General features: G+C 42.7%; 2 protein-coding genes across 2 annotated transcripts; one reads left to right on the top strand and one right to left on the bottom strand.

Moving 5' to 3' along the window:
* The first annotated feature begins 10,053 nt into the window (after positions 1–10,053).
* LOC115113929 (frizzled-8-like) lies at positions 10,054–12,665 on the top strand. Its single transcript, XM_029641867.2, has one exon. It carries the CDS (start codon positions 10,365–10,367, stop codon positions 12,117–12,119), a length of 1,755 nt encoding a protein of 584 aa, XP_029497727.1. The 5' UTR covers positions 10,054–10,364; the 3' UTR covers positions 12,120–12,665.
* A 4,702-nt stretch (positions 12,666–17,367) lies between these two features.
* On the bottom strand, positions 17,368–20,238 carry LOC115113928 (gap junction delta-4 protein-like). Its single transcript, XM_029641866.2, has 2 exons — positions 19,641–20,238; positions 17,368–19,376 (listed from the first exon to the last, which is right to left on the bottom strand). The coding sequence occupies exons 1-2, from the start codon at positions 19,702–19,704 to the stop codon at positions 18,205–18,207; spliced, it is 1,236 nt and encodes a 411-aa protein (XP_029497726.1). The 5' UTR covers positions 19,705–20,238; the 3' UTR covers positions 17,368–18,204.
* Between the last annotated feature and the right edge of the window lie 190 nt (positions 20,239–20,428).

Genomic DNA, 20,428 nt, shown 5'->3' with positions numbered 1-20,428 from the left:
GATTGACTGACCTTTATGTCTTAAAGTAGTTATGGACTGTTGTTTCTCTTGGCTTATTTGAGCGGTTCTTGCCATAATATGGACTTGGTCTTTTACCAAATAGGGCTATCTTCTGTATACCACCCCTACCTTGTCACAATACAACTGATTGACTCAAATGATTGGCACGCCTGTTAATTGAAATGCATTCCAGGTGACTACATCGTGAAGCTGGTTGAGAGAATTCCAAGAGTGTGCAAAGCTGTAATCAAGGCAAAGGATGGCTACTTTGAAGAATATAAAATACTTTGAAATATATAAAATATATCTTGATATGTTTCACACTTTTTAGGTTACTACCTGATTCCATATGTGTTATTTCATAGTTTATGTTTTCACTATTATTCTACAATGTAGAAAACAGTAAAAATAAAGAAAAACCCTCCAAGCTTTTGACTGGTACTGTATCTGTTACATTGTGTTTATCATTATTTTCTTCATTGTTGTACTTATCACCAAGATGTTTGTGTGTGTGAGAGGTGTGGGGAATGTGGGGAGGGGTTGGGGGCAGACACACCTGAAACTGTTTAGCAGCAAATCTCTGGCTAAACAAAACAGACAGGGGAGTCTGCTACAACTACAGACTGGGGAGTGAATCACACTTGGAGAGTGTTGGTGCTGGGGCTGTAAGGTTAAGTTAACCCTAGACGCTGATCTTGGGTCAGTTTTCCATTTTCCCCACTAATGGTTAGGTTTTGGGGGAAGGAAAGCTGATCCTAGATCGGTACCTAGGGAGAATTCACCCTGAAGTGTGGTGGGCAGTACTGACAGATATAGCTAGGCTATATTTATATATTGGATATTCATAGGATGCTTAGAACTCAGCAACAGGACCATATTCCTTCAGAGACTAAAGGTGGCATCCTAAAGACTGTCTACAAACTCTAAAGTAAACATAATTTGGAGAGAGAGGGGGCCCAATCTCTTTCCTGGAGTCATAAATGAGACCTAATTACCCTCAGCCCCATCTCCTAATACACATACAGTATATACGGTTTCAAATCAAATAAATTATTCCTTTTTACCTTGGGACTAAAATGACATGTTCATTTACTTTTCAGACATTCTGAAACCTGATTTAGTTAGACAAATAGGTCTGTATGCCCAGTTGAAATATCCAGAGAAAAGGCCAGACTGACTGCTAAAGAAATCAATCATAAGTTGTTAATGAGGGCGCCGGAGGGTAAGGCTGCCATCTTATTGGCTCTCAACCAACCATGCTATTTTGATAGCTTTTTTTTTCCGCTTTGTTTGTAACTTGTTTTGTACATCATGTTGCTGCAACCATCTCTTATGACCAAAAAGAGCTTCTGGACATCAGAACTGGGATTATTCACCTCAAACTGGACAAGGAGTTCATCTTCAATGAGTCGGATGCGAGGGATATACTGCAGACACCCGACCATGCCCCAATCCCGTGATTCGCTGGAAAAGGAAACTGAGATTTCGACGCAAAAGATCAGGATGCCATGCGAGGATCAGGCGACGAGTGGCTAATCTTCCCTTGCCTTCCATTCTGCTAGCTAACGTTCAATCACTGGAAAATAAATTGGACGAACTGAAAGCACGTATATCCTACAGCTGACGGGTTATACACTCTATCGGCAAGACAGAACAGCAGCCTCTGGTAAGACACAGGGCAGGGGCCTATGCATTTATGTAAACAACAGCTGGTGCATGATATCTAAGGAAGCCTCAAAGTTTTGCTTGCCTGAGGTAGGGTATCTCATGATAAATTGTAGACCACACTATCTACCAAGAGAGGTTTCTTCTGTATTTTTCGTACCTGTCTACATACCACCACAGAGCGAGGTTGGCACTCAAACCGCACTCAATTCCACCATAAGCAAACAGGGAAACACTCATCCAGAGGCGACGCTCCTAGTGGCCGGTGACTTTAATGCAGGGAAACTTAAATCAGTTTTACCAAATTTCTATCAGCATGTTAAATGTGCAACCAGAATGAAATTCTAGACCACCTTTACTCCACACACAGAGACGCGTATAAAGCTCTCCCTCGCCCTCTATTTGGCAAATCTGACCATAGCTCTATCCTCCTGATTCCTACTTACAAGCAAACATTTAAGCAGGAAGCATCAGTGACTCTGTATATAAAAAGGTGGTCAGATGAAGCAGATACTAAACTACAGGACTGTTTTGCTAGCACAGACTGGAATATGTTTCGGGATTCTTCCAATGGCATTGAGGAGTACACCACATCAATCACTGGCTTCATCAATAAGTGCATCGAGGACGTCATCCACACAGTGACTGTACGTACATACCCCAACCAGAAGCCATGGATTACAGGTAACATTCGCACTAAGCTAAAGGGTAGAGCTGCCCGCTTTCAAGGAACGGGACTCTAACCCGGAAGCTTATAAGAAATCCCGCTATGCCCTCCGACGAACCATCAAACAGGCAAAACGTCAATACAGGACTAAGATCGAATCATACTACACTTGAAAGCTATTACAGACTACAAAGGAAAGCACAGGCGAGGGCTACCCAGTGACACAAGCCTACCAGATGAGGTAAATAACTTCTACGCTCGCTTCGAGGCAAGTAACACTGAAACATGCATCAGCTGTCCCGGATGACTGTGTGATCACGCTCTCCTCAGCCGACGTGAGAAAGACCTTTAAACAGGTCAATATTCACATGGCCGCTGGGCCAGACGGATTACCAGGACGTGTACTCCGAGCATGCGCTGACCAACTGGCAAGTGTCTTCACTGACATTTTCAACCTCTCCCTGTCTGAGTCTGTAATACCAACATGTTTCAAGCAGACCACCATAGTCCCTGTGCCCAAGAACACTAAGGTTACCTGCCTAAATGACTACTGACCGGTAGCACTCACATCTGTAGCCATGAAACAATTTGAAAGGCTGGTCATGGCTCACATCAACACCATCATCTCAGAAACCCTAGACCCACTCCAATTTGCATACTGCACCAACAGATCCACAGATGATGCAATCTCTATTGCACTCCACACTGCTCTTTCCCACCTGGACAAAAGGAACACCTATGTGAGAATTCCATTCATTGACTACAGCTCAGCGTTCAACACCATTAGTGCCCTCACTAAGTTAAGGACCCTGAGAGTAAACAACTCCCTCTGCAACTGGATCCTAGACTTCCTGACGGCCTGCCCACAGGTGGTAAGGGTAGGTAACAACACATCCTCCAAATATGATCCTCAACACGGGGGCCCCTCAGGGGTGCGTGCTCAGTCCCCTCCTGTACAACTCATGACTGCACGGCAAGGCACAACTCCAACACCTTCATTAAGTTTGCCGATGACATAACAGTGGTAGGCCTGATCACCGACAACGATGAGACCTGACTGTGTGGTGCAAGGACAACAACCTCTCCCTCAACGTGATCAAGACAAAGGACATGATTGTGGACTACAGGAAATGGAGAACCAGGCACGCCACCATTCTCATTGACGGGGCTGTAGAGGAGCAGGTTGAGAACTTCAAGTTCCTTGGCGTCCACATCACCAACAAACTAACATGGTCCAAGCACACAAAGACAGTCATGAAGAGGGATTGACAAAACCTATTCCACCTCAGGAAACTGAAAAGATTTGGCAGGGGTCATCAGATCCTCAAAAGGTTTAACAGCTGCACCATCGAGAGCATCCTGATGGGTTGCATCACTGCCTAGTATGGCAACTGCTCGGCCTCCGAGCGCAAGGCACTACAGAGGGTGGTGCATACAGTTCAGTACATCACTGGGGCCAAGCTTCCTGCCATCCATGACCTCTATACTAGGCAGTGTCAGAGGAAGGCCCTAAAAATTGTCAAAGACTCCAGCCACCCTAGTCATAGACTGTTCTCTCTGCTACCGCACGGCAAGCAGTACTGGAGCACCACGTCTAGGTCCAAGAGGCCTCTAAACAGATTCTACCCCCAAGCCATAAGACTCTTGAACAGCTAATCAATTGGCTACCCAGACTATTTGCACCTCCCCACACTGCTGCTACTCTCTGTCATTATCTATGCATAGCCACTTTAATAACCCTACCTGCATGTACATAATTACCTCAATTACCTCGACACCTGTTCCCCCGCACATTGACACATTGACTCTGAACTGGTACCCCTGTGTATAACCCCACTATTGTTATTTACTGCTGCTCTTTAAGTATTTGTTTTTCTTATCTCTTACTTTTTGAAAAAAAAAATTAGGTATTTTCTTTCAACTGCATTGTTGGTTAAGGGCTTATAAGTAAGCATTTCACTGTAAGGTCATATACAATTGATTTGTATTTATAAATCTTTCGTAACATAACAATCGTAAACAAGTATCATTCTTTTAAGTTGTTGAAATGGTTCACAATATGTTTCAAATAACTGTGTTGTTGACCTTAATGATAAACTCAATAAGCTCAGAAAGAAACTCAAAATCGACCATCACTTAGACGAAGCAGAACCACTCAATTCTGCCGTTAATACCTATCATTTGACTGATTCAATTGGGGTCAACTTTGCCACAAGGGAATTACATGGCTGCCATGTTTCATGTGGTGGGAGCGTAGAGAAAAGACATGAGAGTTGGTCCTCAGCAATGAGTCTTTACAAATCTACACGTGTGTCTCAAATGAGTCTCTCTCCCTCCCTCTTTCTCCTTCCCCTCTCTCACTTTCTCTCTCTCTAGTTCTTTCTTTCTGTGTGTCTCTCCTCTCTCTCCCTGGCATCATGAACTGTGAGAGCCCTGGGAGCATAATGAGAGAGAAGGGGGGGGGGGGGGGGGGGTAGGTCCCACTCTGGCCAGAGAATGTAGGCCTAGAAATGTAGTTTTAAACAGATGCAGTAATTCCATTTCCACCCTTTTAAATTTGGAAAGCAGGGGGCCCATACGTAATCCAACACCTGCTATCACAGTTACACACAGGGGGCGTTTCAACAGTTGGTTGCTGGACTGCTGCTCTATCTGTCTGTTAATCAATACGGGTCCCTATAGTTTCTGATAGACACACCCTATTTCCAGGGCCCGCAGTGCACTGTTATAGGGAATAGGGTGCCATTTGAGACGCACACACAATCAGGGTAACTGATGCGGCTCCTCATCTGCTGGTCTCCATTATATTGGCCTATGACCCTGAGACTGGACACCTGTTATTTTCTGCAACTTTCACCTGCAGTTCAAACTTGTGTGCATTCTAAATGGCACCCTCTTTCCTGTATAGTGCACTACTTTTGAATAAGGCACGTAAGGCTCTGGTTAAAATTTGTGCACTATGTAGGGAATAGAGTGCCACTTGGGCACAAACCCTCTGATGGGGGCAGGGAGACGAGAGGGGAGGGGAAGCACTCACGGAAATCTATTTAAAATGTCAATGCAGTAGACACAGGCTGGCTTTGGAAGCACGGCTCTGCCAGATTTGCTCGAAACAAAATGCAAAAAAAATGACAGACCACATAAGCAGTATACCTCAATATTTGTAATTATGTGCATGTCACACTGAAAAAAAAAACATCCACAGATCTAGTTGTACAAATTAATTGATATTATAAATAACTGGTTCCAAGCCTTTTTTTTGTTTACTCAACTTTTCAGTCTAAGTATTACCTGAACTTGACATTTTTAGTTGGCTCAAACTTAGCTCCAACATGAGAAAACATAGGCAAAATTCAGTCAACTTAAACATTTTCTCATATGTTCATTCAACTAGAAATTATTATTTTGGCATCTTACCTATAAAAAAAAGGCTGTGGAACTATTTGAGACTTGGTTTATTGAGTTTTTTCCTGAAATTGCAGTAACAGCCTGAAACTGTCGCAGTCGGACCAGAGTTTTCCCTTATCTCGTAGTAGGCTAACCTAACTAACTCAGGACCCTAGTTGTAGCATATGAGATAGTAATACATCAGATGTAAAAAGTGGTTTTATATGGGCTGTGATGGGACCAGATAATTTTTCTAATCAGGTCATAATTATGGCCCTAGGGAGGATGAAAACATTAAAAACGCTTTACACAGACAAAGAGACAACAACTGCGATTGGACAAAAACGAACAGGGCTGAGCTCGCTGTTTGCTGGGTTGCATTGTGTAGGCCCTTCAAACTTAACTTTGGACCTCGAAGCCAGTTCCACTGCATTTCTTTCATTGTTACCCTCTAAGCAGGGACTGATTTAGATCTGGGACACCAGGTGTGTGCAATTAATTATCAGGTAGAACAGAAAACCAGCAGCTTCTGGACCTCGTAGGGTAAGAGTTGAATACCCCTGGTGTAGGCCTTTGCATCTGTCATTAAAAATATACTCAAGCAGTGTGTCAATACTATTGTGTGTCAATCATTTTGGATTTAAAAGGCCTAGGTAGCCTTACCACCTGAGGTGTAAATATAAATCAAATTTACTCACATTCCCATTTCCTCAGAACACAAATAAATGGGCCTATTTTAGGCTATAAATACGTAGCTTAGGATATAAAAACCTGACCAGGCCCAGATGGGACAGAGCGCAATGGCTTCTCAAGACTACCTGCAGCTGTGGTTGTTATCAGTAGGCTACAGTTGATCAGACTGAAGCATTGACTAATTCTGCAGCTTAACAAACCAAACCATGAAGCATTTAATTTAATTTTTGGGGTGGTGGGTATGGGCTTCTATATACAGTGCCTTCACTGTATAAATCAAGAGGTATGAACCTCTTGACTTATTCCACATTGTGTTGTTTTGTTACAGCCTGAATCCAAAGTGGATTAAACAAAACAAATTGTCTGCCCCATCTACACACAATACCCCATAAAGACAAAATTAAAACATGTTTTTAGAAATGTTTGCTCATTTATTTCAAATGAAATACATAAATATCTAATTTACATAAGTATTCACACCACTGAGTTAATACTTTGTAGAAGCATCTTTGGCAACGATTACAGCTTTGAGTCGTCTTGGGTATGTCTGTATAAGCTTTGCTAATTTAGATTTGGGGATTTTCTCCCATTCTTCCTTGCAGATTTTCTCAAGCTCTGTTAAGTCAGATGGGGAGTGGTGGTGAACAGCAATCTTCAAGTCTTTCCACAGACTTTCAATGGGATTCAAGTCTGGACTTTGGCTGGGCCACTCAAGGGCTTTCACATTCTTGTTCTGAAGCCATTCTAGCATTGCTTTGGCTGTATGCTTTCGGGTCATTGTCCTTTTGGATCGTAAATCTTCACCCCCAGTCTAAGGTCATTTGCACTCTGAAGATGGTTCTCAGTAAGGATTTGCCTGTATTTGGCTTCATTCATTGTTATCTCTATCCTTACCAGTCTCCCAGTCTCTGCCGCTGAAAAGCATCCCCATAACATGATGCTGCCACCACCATGCTTCACGGTAGGGATGGTGTTAAATAGGTAATGAGCTATGCCTGGTTTTCTCCAGACAGAGCTTTGCATTCAGGCCAAAGAGTAAAATTTGTGTCTCATCAGACCATATTTTGCCTTATACTCTCATAGTTTTTCATGTGGCTTTTTGCAAACAGCAGGCATGCTGTCATGTGCCTTTTTCTCAGGTGTGGCTTCCCTTTGGCCACTCTCCCATTAAGTCCAGATTGGTGAAGTGCTGTAGAGACTGTTGTCCTTCTGGCAGGTTCTCCCATCTCAGCCAAGGAACTCTGTAGTTCTGTCAGAGTGGTCATTGGGTTCTTGGTCTCCTGCCTGATCATGGTCCTTCTTGCCCGGTTGCTCAGTTTGGTCGAATGGCCAGCTCTAGACAGAGTCTGGGTAGTTCCATATTTGTTTACTTTCCCAATGATGGAGACAACTGTGTTCTTCAAAACTTTCATCACTCTAGCAATTGTGTTATACCCTTCCCTCGATATATCACAAATTAATCTCAGAGATCTATGGACAGTTCCATGGACTTCAGGGAATAGTTTCTGCTCTGACATGCACTGTCAACTCTTATATAAACAGGTGTGTTTCTTTATAAATCATGTCCAAACAATTGAATAGGCCACAGGTGGACTCCAATCAAGTTGTAGTGAAATCTCAAGGATGATCAAAGGAAATTTGGTGCACCTGAACTCGATTTGGAGTGTCTTAGCAAAGGGGTGTGAATACTTATGTAAATGAGATATTTCTGCATTTTATTTTCAACAAATGTGCAAAAATGTCTAAAAACACGTTTTCACTTTGTCATTATGGGATATTGTGTATATTGGTGAGACAATATATATTTCATCTGTTTTGAATTCAGGCTATAACACAAGAAAATGTGGAATATGTCAAAGGTTATTAATGCTTTCTGATGGCACTGTAAAACCACACTTATTGGTGAATTCCCTTATACCCACGTTTTCAGTCACAATTTGCTTTTACCACATGTAATGATTTGCATGATATTGATCAAAATGAAGCCTGGTTTGTTGTAATGTAATTTAGGCCTACTGTATTTTATATTCTATTCTATGGAGAGGGTTAATCAATCATTACCTGATGATGACATGCTGCTACAGCAACTCTGTGCTTCTCTCTTGAAGCTAAAATGTAATGAGTGTAGCCTACAGACGAGAAAATAAACCCTTTAATTGTCTGCACATACTGTACATGCTTGTGAATTGTTGCATTACTCAAGAGTGTTATTTGGTTTGGTTGCATTATTCAAAAGTGTAATAATGTTTTAGAAGAAAAGTTTCTGTCATTGTTGAATAGTTTGTGCTTACTGGCTTGTGGCTACTGTGATATTTACGGTCAATTCTCTCTCTCGTAGGACCATGCCCCAGGACTACCTGGCATGATGACTCCTTGTTGTCCCCAGTCCACCTGGCCGTGCTGCTGCTCCAGTTTCAACTGTTCTGCCTGCGGCTATGGAACCCTGACCTGTTCACTGTGATTACTATTATTTGACTATGCTGGTCATTTATGAACATTTGAACATCTTGGCCATGTTCTGTTATAATCTCCACCCGGCACAGCCAGAAAAGGACTGGCCAACCCTCATAGCCATCCTTCCTAGGTTTTGGCCTTTCTAGGGAGTTTTTCCTAGCCACCGTGCTTCTACACCTGCATTTCTTGCTGTTTGGGGTTTTAGGCTGGGTTTCTGTACAGCACTTTGATATATCAGCTATATAAATACATTTGAACATTTGATTTGAATTTGGGCTGCGGACCAAGAATGTCACATTGCCAACCTCAACGAAAGGTAAGGCACGGGTGTAGTGTGAATTAAAAAGTAGAATTCTCTTTTGCCACCCCACTCAGCAGAACCTCCTTCATATCTCGTAGTGGGAATAGGGCCTTAGACTATTGACACACATCCTCAGCATGTTTGTTAGCCATTGGCAGACATTTCATTAATCACTTCCTCAGCATGGGGCTTATACAAGCCCTAAATCAAACAATGGCACCTCAATTAAGACAAACACATTTTTCTTTAGTTTAGGACAACCCCCTGGGGTCTCCTAACTATCTCACATTAACCCCCAGGGTCTCCACCCTCCCCTAAAGTTTGAATATTTATCTTGGGTCTATGCCTACTACAGTGTTAAATGTTTACAATGAACGTGTTCCTTTAAAATCACAGACAAACCTCCCAATCACAGATAAACCGGTCTTTCTCAAATAATTGTATCCATGATTGACTGAAATGTAAATATCATGTTGAACGTGAAAATGCATACACTGTAGTCTAATAAGGCCTAACGTTACCCAAGGAGTGCAATGCAACGAATCAAATGGCAACAATGTTATCGGTAGCGTGTTAGTTAATTTAGCCACAATTTAATGTAAAAGTCCAATTCAATTCACTCAATAAACTCCTCCCCCTCGTTTAATAACTCGCTATGCATCGCTTTGTACGGGGGAGGAAGAATAAACCAAGACCAAGTAATTAAAAATATTCTATAAAAGGGGAAAACGTAAACAAACACCTTTGAAAAACACTTGATTGACTTCCCTAGTTCCCCGCCCCTGTCGCTCTGTGATTAGACGCTCCGATAGGGGGAGTGACTTCGCTGCGCCTCCCCCAGATATATCCCATTAAATGCGTTCGCCAACAACTGTTAACATGCAGAGCGAGCGATTAACGGTGGTGCCAAATGGAGATATCGGTGCGTAAATTATATTCTGTCAGTCAACAGTCCACAGCAGACGGAGAAGAGTGGTAGTTTTTTTAAACAAAATAACGTAAACATAGAATAAACGATGTGATGTGTGGATTCCCTAACATTATACCAGCCAGAAGACACCCGAAGGCTTGCTTATCCCCAAAAACACCGTCTGCGCCAAGGATGAGTTTACCCGCATCTCTGGAATAATCGGACTCTACAGCCTACTTGCAAGCGCAAGTTCGCTGGCACGTTGAAGCAGACGAATTCAACAGTGAATGAGGATGGAGTTCCAGCTGCTGGGGTGGTGCATGCTTTTTGCACTCGTTCTACACAGGTCGAGCTGCGCCGCGGCGAAGGAGCTACAATGCCAGGAGATATCCGTGCCTCTATGCAAAGGAATCGGCTACAACTACACCTACATGCCCAACCAGTTCAATCACGACACACAGGACGAGGCAGGGCTGGAGGTGCACCAGTTTTGGCCCCTGGTGGAAATCAAGTGTTCTCCGGACCTGAAGTTCTTTCTCTGTAGCATGTACACTCCTATTTGCCTGGAGGACTACAAGAAGCCCCTGCCGCCGTGTCGGAGTGTCTGCGAGAGAGCCAAGGCAGGCTGCGCGCCTCTGATGAGGCAGTACGGATTCCCATGGCCAGACAGAATGAGATGCGATGTATTACCAGTGCAGGGTAACCAAGATACATTGTGCATGGACTATAACAGAAGCGAGACAACGACTGTTTCTCCAGTTGTTGCAAAGCCCACAAACCGCCCCGTTAAACCAATAAACCCACGAAAGAAGAATGGACACGGGCGTTCGAATGTTCCAAGTAAACACAAACCTCAGAGTTCTCCTTGCGAACCCCGGTGTCACTGCCGCGCGCCCATGGTTCAAGTCAACAGTGACAGTCATCCTCTATATAACAGAGTTAAAACGGGACAGACTCTGAACTGTGCCATGCCCTGCCACAATCCTTACTTCTCCCAAGACGAAAGGACATTTACTGCATTCTGGATAGGACTATGGTCCGTGTTATGTTTTATCTCCACTTTTGCAACAGTGGCAACTTTCTTAATCGACATGGAGCGGTTCAAATATCCGGAGAGACCCATTATTTTCCTCTCTGCTTGTTACATGTTTGTCTCCGTCGGTTACATTGTCAGACTAATTGCTGGACATGAACAAGTGGCTTGTAACATGGAGCATGATACCGAACACATCCACTACGAGACCACCGGCCCTGCGCTTTGTACCATTGTGTTTCTGCTCATCTACTTCTTCGGCATGGCAAGTTCAATTTGGTGGGTTATTCTGTCCCTTACTTGGTTTCTGGCTGCGGGGATGAAGTGGGGGAATGAGGCCATAGCCAGTTACTCCCAGTATTTTCATTTAGCTGCCTGGCTGATACCCAGCATGAAATCAATAGCTGTGTTGGCGTTGAGTTCAGTGGACGGGGACCCCGTGGCTGGAATATGCTACGTTGGCAATCAGAACTTGGATAACCTCAGGGGCTTTGTTTTGGCGCCGTTGGTTATCTATCTGTTCATTGGGACTATGTTTCTCCTGGCTGGATTTGTGTCACTGTTCCGGATCCGGAGTGTTATAAAGCAAGGAGGGACGAAAACAGACAAGTTGGAGAGACTGATGATCAGAATAGGTATTTTTACAGTGCTTTACACTGTCCCAGCCACGATTATAGTAGCCTGTTACTTCTATGAGCAGCACAACAGACAGACTTGGGAAATAACCAATAACTGTTCCTGCTTGTCGGAGCATGAAATGCAAAAGCCAGACTACGCTGTGTTCATGCTCAAATATTTCATGTGCCTTTTGGTTGGCATCACGTCCGGCGCGTGGGTCTGGTCGGGGAAAACTTTAGAATCCTGGAGGAAATTTTGCACCCGCTGCTGTTGGGCCAGCAAGACCACGAGCGGGTCAATGTACAGTGACGTTAGCACGGGACTGACGTGGAGGTCTGGCACTGCGAGCTCTGTCTCTTGTCCCAAACAGATGCCATTGTCTCGGGTTTGAAAAGGAAGAATAGACATCTAATTATGTTGGGATTGTCCATCAGCGTGTTCAAATTAACACATTAACGAGCACGTAATGATTTCTCTTCTTACTCAATGAGACCCTCAGCCAGTTTAGAACCATATAAATATAATGAGATGTGATTCTATGCTTACTGTTGAGGACCAGTTCAATGACATACACAATACAGTGATATTTTTTCGATAGGCGGAAATTTAAGGTTATATCTACTGTTCTATTCCTTATTACAAATAACCATATTGTCTTAAACACACCATTTATTAATTTGAAAGAGAGACTTGGCTTTGTCTCATTTTAACTTGTAAAATTTGCTTAGCAAAGATGGTTTGAAGTATGCTGTCTCATACGGGTTTTGTTGGTGTTTAATGTATTTATATAATTATTCATGTAAAAACATTGTACATTTGTATATAAAATGTAGGCCTATACGAGATTGTAAATGTGTATAATTAACTTTGATAGAAGATCTTTATTTTCGAGAATAAAACCATTTTTATAAAATGTTTACCTGTGCGTCTTGGTAGTCATTCTGTGCCAAAGCTGTAGGCTACATTTAGCAAATTTGCTTTTGTTGTCTTCCTGCCATGAGAATAGATTTTTGGATAAGTTAGAAAGGCTATTCATAAATTGTCAAACAATTATAATTCATAGAAACGTATCCCTACTTGTGTATGGATATTGGGTTCCTTTTGGGTAGCATTGGTGAAAACAGTACACTTTTACGTATTGTAGATGCGGCCGCGGGAAGGATTCGGAATAACATTGAAATGGCAATGAAAGCCTACAGGTGGTCTGTTTGAGTAATCCTCTCTCGACGGAACCCCTCTGTGAGACAATTATGTTACAAGTCTTGCGTCTTCTGCCCCCAATTAATACTGACGACCCAATGAAACGTCAAATACTGCCTAGGTCTCGCTTGAATAAAGTGTAGGCAGGCTATCAGACTCTGCATGGACGTGGCACTGACCTCATATGAATATGAAATTATAAAGATTCTACTACTATTCTTATTGAAGTTTGTGTGGAGCAGAGTTCAGAATACCCACTGGTGTGCATAATTGGTTGGGTGCCCCATCTTACTGTCAAGATGCCCTAGGCCTGATAATTAAGATGTCAGACAGTGATGGAGTGGGACAGTAGAACTGAGTCCCAAAGGGCAACCTATCCCTATAGTGCACTACTTTTGACCAGAGCCATATGGGTCCTGGCCAAAGTAGTCCACTATATGGGGAATAGGGTGCTATTTGGGACGCACCTACAAACAAACAAGCTAGGCCCACTAGGCCGACCCTCTGCCTTCCCCGTTAGAAGGTAATTACGTCCCAGTGTGTGGTCGGTTTACTCTGAAAAGTGCTTAAACAGCTTGCTTATCTTCTTAACAAGCATAGAGACACTGTTGCATGTGAAAACTGCAAATAGGACCCCTGCTTGTGGCGAAAACACTCGTTTAAGAGCGAGACCTGGGTGTAAAGAATCTCAAACCTTATAAAATGAAGCCCGTGTTTACTTTTACGCAGAGGGGCATGTTTGTGTTGATCCAATATCCATATATATATAATAATACAAAATAAAAAATATTTTTGCAAATACATACCACTGTTTTTGTTAATTTGGACATTCAGGAGATGTAGTGTTCATCACAAAAAATGTACTTATCAATTTTTTTTTTTAACTGTCCAACCAAACAGGGATTTTACAGCATGATGTTATTGGGACCCAGTGGTCATGCCTCTCATTCTACTTGATAAACTGCATCCTGACTTTAGTTCAAGTTGTATCTGCAACTTCATTAAGCCAAGGCAGCTTCATGAGAGCAGGAGCAACGCTTCAGGTAGACTACTGCAGTTCAATAATATCATACCGCCACCTTGTGGAAAAATAATTAAAATAAAATTGTATTTGTCTCGTGCGCCAAATACAACAGGTGTAGTATGCTTACTTACAACCCCTAACCAACAATGCAGTTTAAAAAAATAGAGTTATGAAAATATTTACAAAATAAAATAAAGTAAATAAAAATAAATAAAAAAGTAACAATAAAATAACTATAACAAGGCTATCTACAGGGGGGTACCGGTACTGAGTCAATGTGCGGGGGTACAGGTTAGTCGAGTCCGGGTGTCTATTTGATTAATTGTTCAGCAGTCTTATGGCTTGGGGGTTAAAGCTGTTAAGGAGCCTTTTGGACCTAGAATTGTCTCTCCGGTCCCGCTTGCGGTGTGGTAGCAGAGAGAACAGTCAATGACTTGGGTGACTGGAGTCTTTGAATTTTTTGGGGGGCCCTTCCTGTGTTACAAGCTTTTGGGGGGGACCTTCCTCTGTGTTGCAAGCTTTCAACAAGCCTGTAATGAGCACTCAATAAATTTTCATGTTAATAAATAACATGTTTTTTCCCCAATGCCAATTATAAGTGAATTGATATTCCAATAAAATGTTAAACAGTTGGTAGGCCTATAGCCTATTCAGAACAATATAATGTATGGTTGACAAACATGTGGCAACAACTAGGATTCAGCTCAGAGACAAAGTTAGAGGTTGGTAGGGTGCCATCGTCCCAAATGGCACCCTATTATACTGCAGCCCCCAGTAAAAATCAACAGAGGAAATTAGGTCATGGAGGTCACACCGGATCCACCTCCTGCCAAGATAAACAGGAGGCCGTCCATAGAAGGCGACCCAAATGGCACCCTATTCTCTATAGTTCACTACTTTTGACCAGAGCCCAATGGCCTTGGTCAAAAGTAGAGCAATACGGAGGGAATAAGGTGCCATTTAGGACGAAAACATGGTATCCCATTTAACCCCCCATCCCCCTGAACTGCTAAAGCACATTGAATGGTGTCTTTGTCTACTGATTCAATTGGTTTTCTGTCATTGATTGAGATACATCTGTTTTAAATTGAATACAGAAGTGAGATGACGCCCACAGTTAAACACGCAGTGGCGGAAAATCCAAACGTATACAGAGCATTGTATATACAGTAGATTTGCCCATATCGCTACAATTCCATAATGATGCTGTAACAAAAACATTAAAGCAAGTGTTTTATTCAGTTCTCACCTATTCATTAGCCAGCTGGTCACCCTGTGTTGTTTTGTAATCAACCAGCAGAAAAGCAGTCTCTCTAACTCCTTCCCCACTATATTTTCAAACAGAGTCGTGCATCATTCATGCTGCCTCTGCTCTGATAAAGTGTTACTAGCTCAATGTACAAATCCTCAATACAGTCTCCACTTATTTCCCTTACACAACAGTCATATTCACTAGGCCCTAAACTGAAGAAAACGTACTGAAACATGGAGGGACCACCTGACTTTGTCCTTTATGAATCGCTTGTTTTCATTTTCTTTTGGAAAATGGGTGGCCATGTTTTGATATGTTGTGCACTAATGACTACTACCCAGTAGGCTTGCTGGGAATGGTTCATTGTATGTAGTGATATTTTTTTCATGTACATTTAGTCTGACAACATCAAAGGAATGAGGAATGGATTTTTTCTGTCACCAAGGACAACAAGCATATAATCCTACTGATCTGTCTAAAGGTGAAAAGTATGTTTGGCAATATTTTTTATAGACTTTTGATGTTCTATTATGTTAATGTCTATCACCAGTTGCATTTACCCATGAGAGCGGAGTGCTCTAGGTACAGCATGTAGGGCCATTGATGGGTTGCAGCATTTTTACATTAGGAATTCTTCCAAAATGGCACCCTGTCCCATGTATAGTGCATTTTTGACCAAGGCCCATAGTGGACTATATGGAATAGGGTTCCATTTGGGATACAAATGAACAGTGGATCAATCAGGGGAATAGGAGCCAATGACTGGTAGGAGCTGATTTGTTATTTTCACTGTTCTCCCTTTCCCCTGGACACTGAACATTATGTTTGAAAAACGAATTCATAGAAAATTGAATGATTTAACGTATTGTAAGAATAATGTTATAATTTACTATTTTACTATTCAACTAAGGAAAAGTATGTACATGTACACATATAGAAATGTCCATAGACTTCGCCTTGCTCATCTCTGGCAAAAGGTGGTTCTTCTTTTCATCTGCACTTTCATACATCTACCAGAGGAGGTCAGTATGGCTTACACTTACTTATTCCGACATTATTAGACCCTCAGTTGTTTAAATGGATTTCCAACATGGCTGTAACTATTAAGTGTGAGGACACCGAGTTTCAGCAGTCATTTTTTTGTAAAAAAAAAAAAAAAAAGTATATATATTGTACACATATTGTACAAATTGAATGCATTCTATCACAGTGCCATCCTTTTGTCACCATAGCCCCATATACTATACCCACCACTGCAACCAGGTCATCTTTGCTAGGTAAAGCCCTGCCTTATCTCAGCTCCATGGTCACTATAGCAGCACCCACCCGTAGCACGCGCTCCAGCAGGTATATTTCACTGGTCACCCCCAAAGCCAATTCCTACTTTGGCCGCCTTTCCATCCAGTTCTCTGCTGCAAATGACTGGAGCGAACTGTAAAAATCACTGAAGCTGGAGACCCATATCTCCCTCACTAGCTTTATAAGCACCAGCTGTCAGAGCAGCTCACAGATCACTGCACCTGTATATAGCTCATCTGTAAATAGCCCATCCAACTACCTCATCCCCATACTGTTATTTATTTTGCTCCTTTTCACCCCAGTATCTCTACTTGCAAACTCATCTTCTGCACATCTATCACTCCAGTGTTTAATTGCTATATTTGTAATTATTTCACCACTATGGCCTATTTATTGCCTTCCCTCCCTTATCCTACCTCATTTGCACACATCGTATATAGACTTTCCTATTGTATTATTGACTCTGTTTGTTTATTCCATGTGTAACTCTGTTACATTTGTTCGTGTCGCACTGCTTTGCTTTATCTTGGCCAGGTCGCAGTTGTAAATGAGAACTTGTCCTCAACTAGCCTACCTGGTTAAATAAAGGTGAAATAAAATAAATAAAAACAATCAAATGTAGATCACCTGACGTGAATGAACCTACATCAGCCCAAGTGATAATGGCCGGGATCATTTTTACTTGTTTTTGCTATTCTCCAAATAGCATTTAAAAAACAACATTTAATTCCAAACCTCACTAAAACTCACCCTGGTTACAGCCCTGATTTCAAAGAAGGTAATAATTATGGCAGTCCCATGTGTACTAAAATGTTTAATATAGGTCTGTACATTCACTTAAACAACAGAACACATAAATCCCTATGGTAGTTGAAATGATTTATTAAAATAAAAAAAATAAAAAAATAAAGTAGAATAAAAAAAAATCAAGATCGTTTGAAATCCTACACTACTGCTATACTGGATGAAGGCTTTAGACAGGATTCAATCCAAAGCGCATTGCAGAGAAGCGCATTGTGCTTGACTTTTAATTTAAGGTAAATCTACAATTGAGCTGTCATCCACGGTATTGACTGTGAACTTGATCTCCGCAAAGGTCGGGAACATCGTTGACAGTACAGTGCAGTTCACTGTAACACACCTTGGATTGAGTCTCTGCCCTTGTGTATTTGTCTAGGAGTCAGGTGCTCTTCCATTCACCTCAAACCGAAGTCTTCCATCACGGGCCTCCTTTAAGGCCATTGACCTCTCCCGAGGTCTCTTTTGGGTCTACGGTTTCCTTGGATGCCACAGCAGAGTAATGTTCCTTTGTGACTCTCAGTTCTCCAAGTGACGTTGGCGTCGGTGGGGCCGGAGCATGTCAGTCTTGTCTGACTGTTGTTGGTGAAACCAATGAAAACATTTGAGCTGAACAACAGCTGTGTGCTGCCACCATTGTCCTTGAAGGTCAACTGGCATTGTTTGAGTCACTCATTCTAATTCTGTAAGCCAACACAAACAGCTCTATAGACAGAATGTGGTCACTAAGTATAAAGTCAGCAAAATGTAATGTATAGCCCATTATTACATTCAGGAGGAAAATTCATTCAAGTGTAAGTAATGAGTAAATCATCAACAATGTTTAACTAAAAAAAAGACAGTCACATTGTTGTGTTTCGCCCTTGCACAGAGTTACATACATTTAAACAATTAAAATAAACTTTATTGCGCATCTGACAAGGAAGAAGAACCACTGGAGGAGCTTGAGGTGCCCCTTACCCCCACTTCCTGCAGGATGACTTCCTCCTGGAGTCTGTCACGGGACTCTGCACTATCATAATGCTGCTCCAGGAGTGTTGAGTCTACCACGTTGTAGCAGCCGTGCCTCCGGCCACTGTTCATTGGCGAGGGGGTAGACTGGCGTGAGACTACCACTGGGTTTCTCTCTAACCCCCGGGAGAGGGGGACTGGAGATGAATGGGAGATGTGGTTTGGATGAACAAAGCGCCCGTTCAATGGCGGCGGAGGCTCCATCCTTGCAGCTCTCCGTGGTGGCCTTCTCCCCTGCAGGGGTGGGGCAGCCACCCTTACCTGGGTCTCATTGTTTATTCTCACTCGTCCGTGTGAAAGGTCACTGTTTGGGATACACCTCGAGGTCGGTTTGTCAATGTGACTTTGTCCTCTCTTTAGGACAGTTTTGAGAGCGTTCTGGGCGTACAGGACTTCAATATCCTCCCCAACTCCTTCATTCATGAACAGTCCGCCTTCCTTCAGCTCCTCCTCTCTCCTCCCCTGTGTCACCATGCGCTGCACGGAGCACATCAAGTCCGCCAGACTCAGTAGCAGAGACAGGGAGGCAGCCCCCAGCATGAAGTTGAGCATGATGGTCTTCTCTGTGGGGCTGGATATGTAGCACTCCACCATGGACGTACAGGGGGACTCATAGCACTGGAAGTGCCTGGGGACAGAGAAGCCATAGAGGTAGTACTGTCCGGTACTGAACGCTACCTCCAGTAAGATACGCAGTAGCAGGTCCAGGAGGTAGGCCCTTAGAAAGTTAGGCGTCCCTTTTGGTAGGGAATGTTGATGGGTACACAGAGCCCCTGCCGGACTTCTGCTGCCGGGGAAATAGTTCCCTCCGATACGAAGAGCTGACGATACTTTGTGGACGATATAAGAGATGAACATCATGTGAGGGAGACAGAGCATGATCAGTTGGAACAGCCAGAAGCGGAAGAGGGAGAGGGGAGCAAAGCTGTCGAAGCAGACGTTGGTGCAGCCCGGCTGGATGGTGTTGCACACAAAGTGCTCCTGCTCGTTCCGGAAGAGGGGATAGCCAGAGAACAGGAGGATGAGTAGTCTCAGGACCACCATTAAGATCAACCACGTCTTCCCTGCATCAAGAGCCAATCAATTAAATATTCACTTACACACTATTTTAACGTTAGACACCAATATTGAAAACAAAGCTTATTTGCTAGTAACATTAACTATCAAAAGAAGACCATCACGCTCTCCCCTAAACATTTTGTTGGTGCGGAAAACCTGTGAATCTAAATAAGTAATTTAATGGTCTGACTGCACTCAAAAATGTTGCATAAAGGCCAGAGAAACATCAACTATCCCATACATATACCATGCACATTATGTTTACCTACCCAGGAAAGTGACGTTGTGATTGAAAGTAATAAAGAGCATTTCCATTAGGCGCGTCTTCTCCATGGTGTAAACAAGCAGCTCATCCCACGGTCTGTATACCTTCCTCCAATCCAGGTTACTCAGCGAGGGTCTATTTCAGTCTGATCAATCCAATTCAATTCAACCAATTCACTTTGATTCAATTCAGTCCAATTCAAATCCAACGGTCTCATTGAGTTGTAGACAAGTGGCTCCAGCGTAAGTTCCCTAGCTGTTCCCCTGTGTGTGTGTCCACTAGACTATAGATCTCTCTCAAGTGTTATAAACAGCTTAGTGACAAGACACCAGGGACCTCTCTGCGCTATTATTATCATCATGCCAAAATCATGTTACCATCAAAGCATTGCTAGGATATTTCAACAAATTACACTGAGCTCAGACAACTGGTTGGGTCTACATGAACTCAGAGTAGCATAGTGACTATAATGGTACTCAGATTGAAGGTTACCAGGTTAAAGATTATAGAACAATAATGAGAACGTAGCTCTGTCCCCAAATGGTGATGGTCTTAGCCATGAGCCTCAATATCCATGAACCTACTGACCGTGAACGTCAAGATTCGTGCGTAAATAGCTGAGTGATTAATCACAATTGTGGTACTTCCCAAATGGCACCCTCATTCCCTGTACAGTGCACTACTGTTGACCAGAGCCTATGGTCCCTGGTCAAAAGTAGTGCACTATATAGGGATTAGGGTGCCATTTGGGACACAAGCCTGCTACTCCATGCTGGATATGTAACAGTATAG

The sequence above is a fragment of the Oncorhynchus nerka genome, linkage group LG9b (assembly GCF_034236695.1).
Source record: "Oncorhynchus nerka isolate Pitt River linkage group LG9b, Oner_Uvic_2.0, whole genome shotgun sequence".
NCBI classification, from domain to species: Eukaryota; Metazoa; Chordata; class Actinopteri; order Salmoniformes; family Salmonidae; genus Oncorhynchus; species Oncorhynchus nerka.
This window is presented reverse-complemented; position numbering and strand designations above follow the sequence as displayed.